Source organism: Calidris pugnax, unplaced genomic scaffold (assembly GCF_001431845.1).
Source record: "Calidris pugnax isolate Ruff unplaced genomic scaffold, ASM143184v1 scaffold14, whole genome shotgun sequence".
In the NCBI taxonomy this organism is placed as follows: domain Eukaryota; kingdom Metazoa; phylum Chordata; class Aves; order Charadriiformes; family Scolopacidae; genus Calidris; species Calidris pugnax.
The window spans coordinates 5,384,408-5,397,548 of record NW_015090793.1 but is presented as its reverse complement, the minus strand read 5'-3'; the positions used below and the strand labels follow the sequence as shown (position 1 = coordinate 5,397,548).

The 13,141-nt window shown below is 43.9% G+C and overlaps 1 protein-coding gene across 2 annotated transcripts in view; it reads left to right on the top strand.

The window, feature by feature from the left end:
- Positions 1-10,428: 10,428 nt before the first annotated feature.
- The window catches only part of MSANTD1 (Myb/SANT-like DNA-binding domain containing 1), a 43,790-nt gene continuing 41,077 nt past the window's right edge, over positions 10,429-13,141 (top strand). Inside the window, exon 1 of one of the 2 annotated variants that reach the window (XM_014966745.1) lies at positions 10,429-10,458. In XM_014966745.1, coding sequence (XP_014822231.1) covers positions 10,443-10,458 — 16 coding nt within the window. In that variant the 5' untranslated portion in view covers positions 10,429-10,442. Of the gene's footprint in view, positions 10,459-11,335; positions 11,379-13,141 lie in introns of those variants that run through there. The other variant, XM_014966748.1, reaches the window with a different exon arrangement.

The window sequence follows — 13,141 nt, the reverse complement described above, 5'->3', positions numbered from 1 at the left end:
AATGGTTTGACTTGCCTAAGCTTGGTTCCCCAGCTGCTAGGCTTGCATCTTAAAACAAGTTTCTGGGTGGTCCCGCTGCCGAGCACTGGAGGATCTCTTGCAGTACTCAACTGCTCAGAGACATCTTGTTTTGATTAACTTTGCAGCGCTCGGCTGTTCTCTGGAAATTCTGGAAGAAGCTTTAAAGGAGTAGCTTAATGTAGAAAGCACGTGCCGGTTTCGTTCTCAGTCAAAATAACTCTTTTACATCTTGTTTTTCCTTGTCAGCATTAGTAGTGACTGATCAGCCACTCTTTTGTCACCTTTTAGTTTAGCTGTGGAGCCAAGGAACAGAACTGTGCTGTGGTAAGTTTCTTTGTCTTCAGAGTTGAAGACTTGTTGAATAATAAAGTCTTCATCTTTTTGTCACTCAGAGAAGAATACCCATTTAATTTTTGGAAAGATTATCCCTAGAGATGAGTTGCCAGGCACAGGGAGATGAAACATTGCTCTTGGAAGACTGGAACTTTTAAACTTACTATAACTTTTCTAATTTCCCCACTGCCTCTCCTGTCCCGTACAGGTATTATTTTGTTTGGTTTTTTTTGTCAGTGCAGCTGTAAGAGTATCGTAGCCATCATTTTGGATTTGGCTTGACTCCACCCGAGTTGCAAGACAAAAAAGCTTTGATTGCTTGTAGAATTATACCGTAATTATACCGTAAATTTTGCATAACTGTTTGAGGAGATGTAACTTGTAGGTTTGTTAAAAAGTTGGAAGTAGGAACATGAAAAAGTTTATACAGCATGATATCGTCTGAGCCAAACCTCCTGTTCTTCTATTGCAGCCACAATTCTGCCTTAATTTTGTTTCTGCTCTTTCCCATGGCATATACATTCAAGTATGGCAAAGTAATCATCACCCCAGGTGCTGGTTTCATATCCTTCAAATTGAAAATGTCATGGGTAGATTTTGACTGAGTGCAACCTGATTGTTTTGCCCTCATTATTTACATTTTGGAGTTCTTTCAGCCAGGCTGCAGTGTTTGGACTCCAAGCAAAATGCACCCCTGAGGCTTGGGTTTGACTGTGCCCCCGATGCATACAGAGTTGTGAACCAGGTTAAGTCAGACCATTTAAATAGTATGTTTCTGCTAATCTAGCTCATCTTGAATTACGTGCACTGTCAAACTTCAAGTCAGTGTTCCCCAAACTGAAATAACATCCCCAAATGAGAAATATGTCTTTTCTACCCCTTTCTTCCCTTGAAGAAGAGGCACAAAGAGTGTTTTCATCCTTATCTTGCTGTTAAGTGGCTTTAGGATTGAAGTATCAGTCTTGTCATCCAATGAAAATGCAAGTGTAAAGGTTTGCTAACTTAACTTTCCTCGGTATGTCTTGTTAATGTTGACATTTCAGATACCGTCTTTGGCATTTGATTTAACATCTATGAAAATAACACAATTTGTCTTTTAACTTTTGTTTTAGGCAAGTTTGGGCAGATACTCTTTTAATTATACTTTGTTCATACTCATTTTTCTTTGCCTTCCTAACTGCCTCAAACTAACTCCGTTTTAAACGAACGCTGGATAATGGAGAGCTGGGAGGTATTTTTAAGTGCTTTTGAGGCACCTGATCCTTACATCTCTTGGCGATGTGGCTTAAGCTCATTCCTTCTCCTTCCGCCTTCTTTCCTCTGCCCTGACCCCTAGAGTAAATATTTCATCTGGCTAATGCTTTAAAATAAAAGTTGTGTGTCATCAATAGGCTGGTACATGAGTAAGTAACAGAAGGTAAGCCTGGGTGAGTCATAGTACCTGGAGTTTATGAATGAATCCTGAAGTCCTGGATGGTCCTGCAGAAGTGAATCTTAAGAAGGGGGCTGAATAAATCTGTAACTTTTAATACTTAATGTAATAATCTACGGAAATTGTTCAGATGTTTATCTTCATTGGTGCCAAAATCAAATGCTTTCCCAAATGACATTTCAGTCTCTACTTTTGCTTCTTTACTGCTTTTGTGGTTGTACCTGTGCTTGTTTAAGCAACTTATTTGTATACTGCAGAGTTCCTTAAAGGTGAGCTTGTGGATAATACCTGTTTTCATTGCAGTCTGATCTGATAATGCTTAAAAATGTGAGAAACATGATCTGGGAAGCCTGCAAGCAGCACTGATGGTAAAAGTGAAAGGAACCTGCTGCCTCAGAAAACATTATCTGGGACCAGCTTACGTTATCAGTGGTAAAACTGAAGCTTCTATTACGTGGATGTGTTAATTTTCCAGTTCTACCACTGGCCTACTGTGGGGTTTGGGAGTATCCCCGCATGCGAAAAAATATTGTCTCAGATGACTGCATTAAGCAAATTTATGTTTCTTAGACCCATAAAAATCCAAACTGCTTATTATACCTTTGAAACTAATGATGAATCTAGTGGGGGTGATGCAATGTTGTAAGAAGTCAGTTGAGTTATCGTGTTGCACTTGAAAAGATTTCTAGACCATATGTACTGGGGAAAGTATGAGGAGCTCAGTTTTTTGCAGCGAGATTTCATAATGCTTAAAGTTATTTTGCATTTTTGCTGATGGGTTAAATATCATCAAAGTTGCCTATTAATTATTAACTTCTGAGTGAGGTCTGGGTCTCCTTTGTATGCGCTGCTTCTGTTCTCAGTTTCACTGCATTAATTCTAGATGAAACATAAATGCCGACCCCAAATTAATGATGATTAAACTGCATTGTTCTCTGTAGCTTGATTACATGAAAAAAATCTCAGAACAGGAGAGCAAATTTGATTATTATTTCATGTGTACTCAGTCATGCTTTGCTGGATATAAAATCTCATGTAGGCAGAATAACTTTGGAAGCTGAGTGCCATAAACAATAATTTACCCCTAATTGACATGTTTTGACGAGAGTTTCAAAGACTGTCATGAAAGATGGACATTCATTCAAAAGGAAATGATGAAGAGTTGACATTTTAGCAGGACCCAAAAAGAGGTAGTGATGAGGGTTGTCTGACAATGGACACAAGCTGGAACATAAGAAGTTCCACTCAAATATGAGGAAAAACTTCTTAAGGGTGAGGGTAACGGAGCCCTGAAACAGGCTGCCCAGGGAGGTTGTGGAGTCGCCTTCTGTGGAGATCTTCAAGACCCACCTGGATGCAGTCCTGAGTAATGTGCTCTGGGCAATCCTGCTTTAGCAGGGGAGTTGGACTAGATGATCTCTAGAGGTCCCTTCCAACTCTGACAATTCCCTGATTCCGTGAGATGCTTTTGTTTTGTTTTGTTTTGTTTTTTTTTCCTTCTCCTTTTCTGCTCTAAAGCTCCAGGACATGATGCAGGAAGCAAGGATAGGATTCTGTGCAGCAGCCCAGTGTTTGCTATATTTGAGTAAAGGACCTTTTTGTCTGCTGATGGATAGGGAAAAAAATCAATGTTCATTAAAGAAAAATAATAATCCCAACCCCAAGCAATCGGACCGTTCATTGCTGTCTGTTGCATCTCATTACTTTCTCTTTGTGCAGCCTTCATGTCGATATATATGGTGAAGACAGTTTGTGGACCTTGAAGATGGTGTCTTCTCCCTTGACACCCAAAACCTATGGTGCACCCAAGGACAGAGAGGCACCTATGACACTTTCAAGGATGTTGTAGGACAAGAGCCAGGCTGGCAGCTTCTCAGAAAGGGGCTGAAGAGAGGCAGGGAATGGCTTCATATAACGTGGTTGCAAGGTACAGCCCAGGGACAAAGGAAAGAGAGGAAGCATCATCATCTTCATCTTCAATGGTTGTGTCCACTTCATCTCATTGTGCCTGAAAATGTTTCCTGCCTGTTCTGAAAGGTTCGAGAGCCTTTTTGCAGTTTGCTTGCAGCTTTTGCATTCAGTTTTCTCTGGTTCCATGGTGTTCACAGAGGAGCAAGGAAAGGAAACGCATTTTTAGAGAGCTGGGATGGCAAGATGAAGCAAGGTTGCAGAACTTGAAACTACTTTTTAGTAGTGTTTTTTACCCTTATAATTAGACTTTAACTTGAGTGTTCCTTTATATTTGATTATAAAAAGAAGAAATACTTTATTTGTTCTTTGAACTACCATTTTCCTTGTAAATTACTACTCCAGAGTCAGCCAGAACTACCTTTATTCTTTATATATTGGTGCCTTTCATCTGGCTGAGGAAAGCCAGTGTGGATTTTTTTCTCTCCTGACAATCAAAACGTAAATTTTTTTCTGCTTTTTTTTCTAGCTACAATTTCACTTTCTCATATTGCTGCATTTTTCTCCAGTGACAACCTGAGATATTGAAGCTGAAGAACTTGCCAAAATTGTGGATGTTTGGATACTGAGGGTTTAGATGGCTTCAGAAGGAGGCTAGATGAGATTAGAGTGCAGCACAGAGGATTATTAAATACATGGGAAGCACACCTGCCTTGGGAAGTCCCTGAGCTCTTAACAGTTGAGAGAATGCTTTGGGAAATTCTCCTATATGCTGCTTGTGCTCTTGTACACATCTCCAGATGACCCCTCTCAGCCTCTGTTAGAGACAGGACACAGGTCTTGGACAGGTTTTTTTCCTGACACAGTAACTTCTGGCTCCTTTGTGCTATCAAGGATCCAGAAAACAACCTAAGTGTTCACATGCGTCTGACCTAGTGCTCCTGGACGACGTGATGAGGCACCTTTTTCCTCTGGTCACAATCATCTTTTCCTCTGGTCTTCCATCATGTGAGAACTTTGGATCTGTAAAAAAAATTCTGGAGACCAGCTGCAATGCAAATCAGGGTATGTCAAAATAAATTTAAGAAAAAAGGGCTATTATCACAAGCCTTCAAATACATTTTTATGTCAACTCTGCACAAAGCAATGTTTGAATAATTTTGCAGATTATTCCACCAAATTTGGTGTGTATTGGACATGAGCTTCAGTTTCTTATTTTCCTTTCAAAAAATTTGCTTTTATTGTGCTTTTAGTATCTAAAAAGGATGCTGAAACTGGGCTTTTTTTTCTAGTAGCTTTAAATGAAACCCACCACGGTCCAAGCAGAGTCTCCTGGGTAAAGCCATGTGCTGTGTGTCCTGCTGGAACCCACGGCACCCACCAGCCACGGGGACTTCCCACCTGAGGAGGGGTCTGCTCCATGCTGGGGCTCCTTGGAGCTGCTGCGAGGAGGGAGAGGCTGCCGGGGGACTATTGGTGGCAGATAAAAACCCGAATTCACAGACAGGTTCTGAAGTGATCCCTTCCCGAGGTAAAGGCTTTTGTAGCTTTTTCACTTAACTTTGAGCACTCCTGCCTTTCCTCTCGATGGTTTAGCTTTGACTTTCTTCTCCTTATCTGTCACTAGAGAGTAATTGTCCCTTTCATGAGGACCTTGCTTTAACCTTGAACAGCAGTTCCTGTGGCACCTGATGTGCATTATGAACTATATATACTGATGAAAGAGCGAGGTACAGTCCTAATGTCTTCCTTGATGTTTTTTAATCTGTTTCAAGGAGCCCTTTCAGATGGGACATGAAAGCTTTCCCAATTATTATAAAACTCCTCATGAAATGTTTTTATTTGAAATATAGACTTATATTTAGAATAGTAGGGAAGAAAAAACCACATCTTGGGCTGAAGCAGCAATATCTGAGCTGTTACCAGTTGCTGTTATCTGTCCTTTCGCCTGGGTCTAAACGTGCAATGGGTATTTTGTTATTAAATGCATGCAGAGCCTTTCATTCTAGGGGATACTCATGTACATGCTTCATTGGGGTTTTTTTGCAACACGTATCTTGCAGGCACAGGGTAGATGTCTTTATGTCAATATTCTGATAGTTCTGCAAGAGGGTTATATACTGGAGAGGGAGAACTCTCTCTTCAGGACGTGGCTGAGGAGAGTCAAAGGAATAAAACGGAGGACTTGTTCAGCAGCAGGTACCTTCTTGTGCTTGCACCCGGTGGCAGACACGAGCCAGCTGTGGCAAGTGGATGCAACTAGAAATTCAGAATTGCTTTGTGAACAGAGGGCACAGTGAGGGATTCTGGCTTTCTGTCTCAGCTGGACTTGCTGGAAAAGGAACGGGTGCAGAAACCGAGCCTTATTCAGCTCACAGGAGGAGCTACAAAACTGCCAGACATGCAGAAAAAGCAAAAAAAGAGTAGATGTGTTATTAAAGGTAATGAGCAATGCACATTCTCAAGCAGGATTAGGACAGGAACAGGAACAGACTTGCCAAGCTAAGGTAAAATCCTATTTCTTAAAAAAAATTAAGGAAAAAAAAAATCCTCTAATGAGGTTTGATACGAAAAGTATTGAGAAGCGATACCAAGAATCAGGAAAAATAACAATTATATGGCCAAGCTGTGCAAGATGGTCACAAATCTTCAAAGATGAGCTCAGCAGTGACTAAAGGGAATAAAAACTTGAGCGAAAATGTCAGAGGGTTCTTGAACTTGTGTAGCTCAGTAGTGTCTGTGATCCTGCTCACGGCGTTTGTACAAGCACGACCTGGGCAGATGTGAGCCCGGGGTAAGAAGTCCCAGTGTGGACCAGGTCCATCAGCTCTGCCCCACCATTGTACTAATGCAGTTGTTTGCTGTTTTGGTGGGAATGGGCACAGTAAACTTTCTTCTGCCCAGAATTTAGAATCATAGAATCATTCAGGTTGGAAGAGACCCTTGGGATCATCAAGTCCAACCATCTACCCTACTCTACAAAGTCCTCCCCTACACCATATCCCTCAGTACTGCATCTAAACGGCCCTTAAACACAGCCAGGGATGGTGACTCACCCCCCTCCCTGGGCAGCCTATTCCAATGCCCGACCATTCTCTCTGTGACAGATTCCTTCCTAATGTTCAGTCTGAACCTACCCTGTTGGAGCTTGAAGCCATTCCCTCTTGTTCTGTCGTTAATTACCTGTGAGAGGAGACCAGCACCAACCTCTCTACAGTGTCCTTTCAAGTAGTTGTATAACATGTAGATGCTCCTGTCCATCTCCCACAGCCTGCAGGACATACGTAAAACTTCTGGAAAGGAAGTATACAAGCAAAGAAAATGTATGAGCTAGCTCAGAGACGTAACGGAAAGCCATTTGAAAAGTGCACCTACGTTTGTGCAGAGATGCAAAGAGGAGGAGGTAAAATGCAATGGGAAGAGTCAGCAGGTGAGAAATGCAAGGGATTGGAAAGCACCGCGTTGAGGCACCAGCGGTGACTCGGGGAGTGGGATTTTACAGGTATGACCAGTGCGAAACGGCAAAAATGCCGTGTGAAGTGCAGAGCAGCAGGACGTGCCCGGGGGAAGCAGCACAGCTCCCAGCACAGCGGCTGGCAGGGACACAGTGACCAACATGTGGGGCTACAGAGAGACTGCCTCGAGCTGAGGTGAGAGAAGAGAAAACTTGCAGCAAGCCACGCCAAATGAGAATCGAACGACAGCTTGATTGCCGTTCGGTAAGGACAAGGTAACTGGGGTACAGGGATTTTGGAGATCAAGTACGCTGGGATTACAGGTCACACAGCAAACACAGGACTGCTTAACACAAGCAAAAGTAGGAATCTACCCATATTAAACTGTGGACAAATTGCTTTAATGACACATATCCAAACAAAACAAATCAAAGTCATTCATAGAATAGGGAAAATAGCATCATGGATTCACTAGTTCCTTAAGGCTGGAAGTTCTTTTAGCCACCTCCCATGGGATGCAATAGCTGTGTGCTCAGTTACCAAAAAATAAATGCAGAGGGAAGGAAGCAGCACAGGAAAACTGAGATACAGGCACTGCCTTTGGAGGGCACGGAGGTGAAGGCAGCAGCAGAGAATGGGGTTTTATGCAAGTTCTCCAGGGAACTGCAGGGCTTTCCCATGAAAAGCCTTCTTGACCCGAGGCCAAAGGCTTCAACAAAGAAGAGACTTCTGCTCCTGATACTACCTTTTTTTTCTCTTTTCTTCCCTGAAGAAAAAGAGGACTGGTGAGTGATCTAAGATTAAAGGTGCAGTGATGCAATTTTGGGGCATTATGTCAGTTGTGAGAGATCAGACTGCAAATTAGGGAAAAAAAGAAAGTCAATTTGGAACCCCATTATTAGAAAGCCCAGAAATAATCCTTGATAAATCCACGAACATTTGTCAAGCAATGGAAATTCCTCGGTGTGTATGAAAACTGAGAGAAGAGAGAGCAGGCAGTGCTCCGAGCGTGATAAAAAATTAAAACCATTACAAGATGGAGACCTGGGGGTAGTAGGTCCTGCAGAGCTATAATGCTGATCCCCGGGGAGCTGCAGTGCAAGCTGAGCATCAGCCTAGGTCTGGGGGGAGGACGGGGGGGGCAGAAAAAGAGGTAAAATCTGCAACAGATTGTGTTGTATTGCTGCAGGTGTGTGACGTGGGCCAGGAGAGGAGGGCTGGCGCAGAGGACACATTCACAGGGGGGGCTGATGCTGCTGCAGTGGGAGACCATCAGCCTGAAAGGAAAATTGGGCTCTTGTGGAGCGGGATGCTGTGTGCAAACCCGTGTGAAGCTGGCAATACTGAAAGAGGTTCACAGCCAGGAGATGGTAAATAGTTTAAATTCAGGGTTGGAGTTGTACACTTAGCCCCGAAGAGGGAAGATGGGGACCAACCAGTCAAAACAAATGGGGAAAGTTAGAGTTTGTAGCAGACACTTGCTAGGATGGTAAAAGACTGTATGTTGCCTGAGGAGGGGCTTAGAGATGGATAACTCAAGTGTTCTGGGCCACATTTACCTGGGTGGAAGTCTGTGATATAGGGAAAATCTACCAGAAGTACTAAGCGATGGGGGGTGAGGGGGAAGGATTAGGGGAATTAGCCCTGAGAAGGAGAGGAAGACAGCTGCCTTTCATCTCTCTACTGGCCAGATTGCTCCCAGGACCTGTGCCAGACTGAGAGAGGTTTGCTAGGACTGTCTGAGGGGTATAGAATCATAGAATGGTCCAGGCCAGAAGGGACCTCCAAAGGTCATCTAGTCCGACCTCCCCGCAGTCAGCAGGGGACTAGACCCAACTAGACCAGGTTGCCCAGGGCCGCATCAAGCCTCACCTTGAATATCTACAGGGATGGGGCCTCAACCACCTCCCTGGGCAACCTGTTCCAGTGCTCCACCACCCTCACAGTAAAGAACTTTTTCCTAATCTCCAATCTAAATCTGCTCCCCTCCAGCTTAAAGCCATTATCTATCTACCTATCTATCTATCACTATCTATACCCTTAGTTCCCCACTAGTAAGTCTTCTTGCATTTAAATCTTTCCTATTTCTTTTATTTAGCCTGGTTTGAGTTGGCAAAGTGGCTTATTACACTTTGCACTGAGCAGAGAGCAGCTGTGCAAGCTGCTGAGCCAGGGGAACCCCGGCTGGTGCCTCCAGCCAGCTGAGGGATCACAGGCACCAGCCACAAGTGAGTGCGGGTCTGGGAAATGGCTTTGTCCAACCCACGATCGCATCCTGGTCAGTGGACGGCTGCCTGCTGAGCCGAGGCGTGTGGCTTGTGGCTGGGATAGTTCTCCCGTGAGCTGCAGCGTGGTCAAGCCCAGAGCTACATCACTTTGGTGTTTGGGGAATTTCGCCTCTAGCTTCTGTCAGTGTTTACAAGTCCTGTTAAACCTGAATAACCACAATCCGGGGCTCCTGCTTCAAAAACATCAGGCAAAAATGATGGTTCCCAAAGCTTCAGTGAAGTAAATTTGTCTCCAGAATACTGCTTATGCACCGGCATTTTCTTTTTTGCTTTAAGAAACAGATTTATGGATTATGGTTGTCAGTGTTGGTGTCTTCTCTTAATTCTTTGTACTTTCACACGGTTTCCACTGCAGGTACTGAAAAGCTTGTGTGAAGGGTGTGTTTGCACATATTCACTCCCTGGACTTGTGCAGGGGGGGTTCAGCGTGCAAAGTTCCCCGTCCCCTCACACGCCATCAGCCAGTGAGTCTTAGGTCACATCTGCATTAAAAGTCACATTTGTTTAGCTAAAGTTAAACTTTGAAATCTATTTAATTACACTGGTGTAAACTCGCTTGTGGGTGCTCTTCTGGGTGCTTTAATTGAAGTCTGCATTGCATTGTGTGTTTTTTTTCTTTCGGAAAGCTGAATCCGTTTAAGAGTATCCACATGGGTTTGCAATTGGTTTCAATGAGGAGAATTAAAACCAGGTTTTGCTTAAAATCGCTGCAAGTTTTAATGCAAACAGGGCCTGGGCGAGACTGAAAATCCCCTTGATTCTTCTGGAGAGTTTCTCTCCCCTGCGAGACCCGGACGTTTCCCGTGTGTTCAAAGGCGCTGCGAACCAGGCTGCAGGTTCTCCAGTATCCAATCTTTTCCTGAAACAAGCAACCTACTTTGAGTTTAGCAGCCTCTCCCCTGCCCCTGACTGGCTCTTGCGCTTCCAATCAGGCAGAGAGGAAACATTTAAACAGGCAGCCCCTCTGCCTTGCCTCCCTGGCTCTGCTCAGAGCAGGACTCAGCCATGCAACTCAGCCCAGGTAAGGCCACACTTCACGCTCCCCATTGCGGTGATGTTACCTGTAACAGACTTTTTTTCCCCCCTTCGAAAGCGCCTCGATTTACTCTTTGCCTCCTCGCTGTACAAAGAGGGGGAGAGAATAAAACCCCACCGTGTCCCCTGGGGAAGGCAGAGGGATGTGATGGTGAGAGGGACTTGGGCCCAGCTGCTGCTTCGCCCTGGTACAGCTCACCCAGCAGCTTCCCAGGGCTGGGATGGGAGAGGCTGGCGGGTGGGATAGGAAGGCTCTCAGGGGCTGTTGAGCCAGCCCAAGTCCTTGTCCCGCTTCTGCACCAGACTGGTGTGGATGTGTGGGGCATGGGACAGCCCTCCAGCTCACCCTCTGGTGCTACAGGTCCCTGTTTTCTCTGGGCGGTGCGAATGGTAGGGTACCAGGCTTGGTGCCACTGATGAACAGAACCCTCACAGGAAATCCAGGAGGGCACGCACCTCCTAAAAACCTCCTCTCTACCTTTCCCACACGCTGCTAAATTACTTTCATGCCTGAGCGTAATTTTCTGGCTGTTCCCCGTGCCCATGAATTACCCAACATGGCATGCTGGATCCTTAGCTGCAGGACAGTTTTTCCAGTTGTTTGTTTTGAAAGCTCTTAAGAGCAATATACTATCAGCTGAGGTTTCTAATTAACTCTGAATAGCTAGTCTGCTCTGCCACTCAAGTATAATTCTCATTAGCATCTCAGCTAACAAGCTTCAGTGTTTGCCCTCCTAATTAGCTTCTAGTTAGAAGTCTTTCCCTATCCTAAGATGTGCTGTTGTTAATTGCAGTTCCAATTGCTTTTACAGCAAACTCCTGAGAGACTGCTAAAACTGCTGGTTTATGTAGCCCGATAGAGATCAATATCTGGGATACTTACAACTGCGGGTTCTTTATTCTCCTGTAAGTGCGTGTCTATGTGGCATGTTTATGCAAAGAGGAGGGGAGGGGGGCAGAGCCGCCACTTTTAAAATGAATGAGGAAATATTTTGCCTTTTAAACAGGTGGTACGAACTCAAAACAAGTCTCCTTAAAGCAAAGTACAACTTTCACAGCTAACGCTGCATAAACTGCTTTCCAGGGTGGGTTTTTGGTTGGGTTTTTTTTTTGTTTTTGTTTTTTTTTTTTCCACACAGCTGTCCATACAAGGGTTGATTTTCTATGCCCACGGCTTTCCAAGCGCTCGTGAGTGCCCCGCAAAGTGCCCTATTGATGCTGAGTTTAAAAAGCAAGTGTATTTGTCGGTTGCCCGGACAGAGCATGTGTCAGGTTAGCTATTCCTTCTGGGCTGCTGGCTCAGGATGGTATTTCTGTGGAATGCTCTTAGCATGGTTTAATGTATGCCTGAGAGTTGGATTAACCCCTTAGTCCCTACTGCTCAGGAGTACTTAACAGCAGGCTTGGTCAATCAGCTGTGGCTGTGTAGAAGAGGCTAATTGATGGAGCGGAGCGGGGTGTGGGGTTGTGCAGGTATGTGCTAGAGCAGAAGGAAGCAGGCAGGTGGAGAGAGGTAAGTCTTACAGGTTTCACAAAATACCTAAAGTTGTCAAGCGCTCATCCCATGGATGTAAATCTGTTCTGTGCAGACTTTCAAATCACACATTTACTTCTCAAAGAGAGGAAGAATACTGCTGAGCTTGTACAGGGGGCTTCTCCCTCTGGATGTGTCCAGAGTCCCTCCGTTACCACTTACTAAACTGAAACCTACTTTTTGCTGAGGGTTCTGAAATTGGTTTATTTAATTACATCCCACACATCCTACTGCTCTGGGTAGGATAAGAGGGCAGTACTGAAACTGAATACTGAATTTTATTGTAGGATGCCTGGATCCCTCCACATTGATGACTCTTTCCTGCTTTTCTTTTTCTAAATTGAGGGGTCAGGTCTTGATGTTGCCTACACAAACTAACTTTGAAGGTAAAGATGAGTCCTTTTCTATTTGCCGTAGGAAAACTACCATAATCCTACAATGCTTTATCATCCTGCAATGGAAGGCTCTGGTTCTAGAGGACCCGTGCAGGAGCGCCCTTGCAGCTGAGCGGAGTCCCCTCAAAGCAAAGGAAGGTGTAGGGAGGTGCCCGATCAGATGCAGTTGTTGTATCTGGCTTTTAGAAAGGGAGAAATTCTGGCAATAAATATGCTTTTGTTCATAATCCATTGAAAAATGGAATTTAAATATGGCCTGCTCACACTAATAGCAATAGATTTAATTAGTCACAAATCTTTCAAATCTGGTTGCTTTAGAAAAAGGCATGAGCACCTAGGCAGACTTAAGGTAACTGGGCGAGTTGAAAGGGTGGGAGTATGTTTACACAATGTTGCATATATGTCTGGTTTTGTTCATATGAGATTTAATCTTTTGGCCATAAATTATTCATTAGCATTTTTTAGCTGTAAAAAAAAAAATCAGAATTTAGAACACAGCCCTTGATGAGAAGCTGATTTTCTTGATTTGACTGCCTATAACCAATTAATGTGTTGGAAAATAAGAGTAATGACGAGCAAATCTCATTGTTTGAATCTATTTCAGTTACATATCAAAGAGGTATATTTAAATGAACTGTTTTAACCTCTTCTATCTCTCTTTTATCTGCAAAACTGGATTCCAAATCACAAATATGACGTTTACTGTGGTGTACTTTAGTTACAGATGGCAGCGTAAAGTG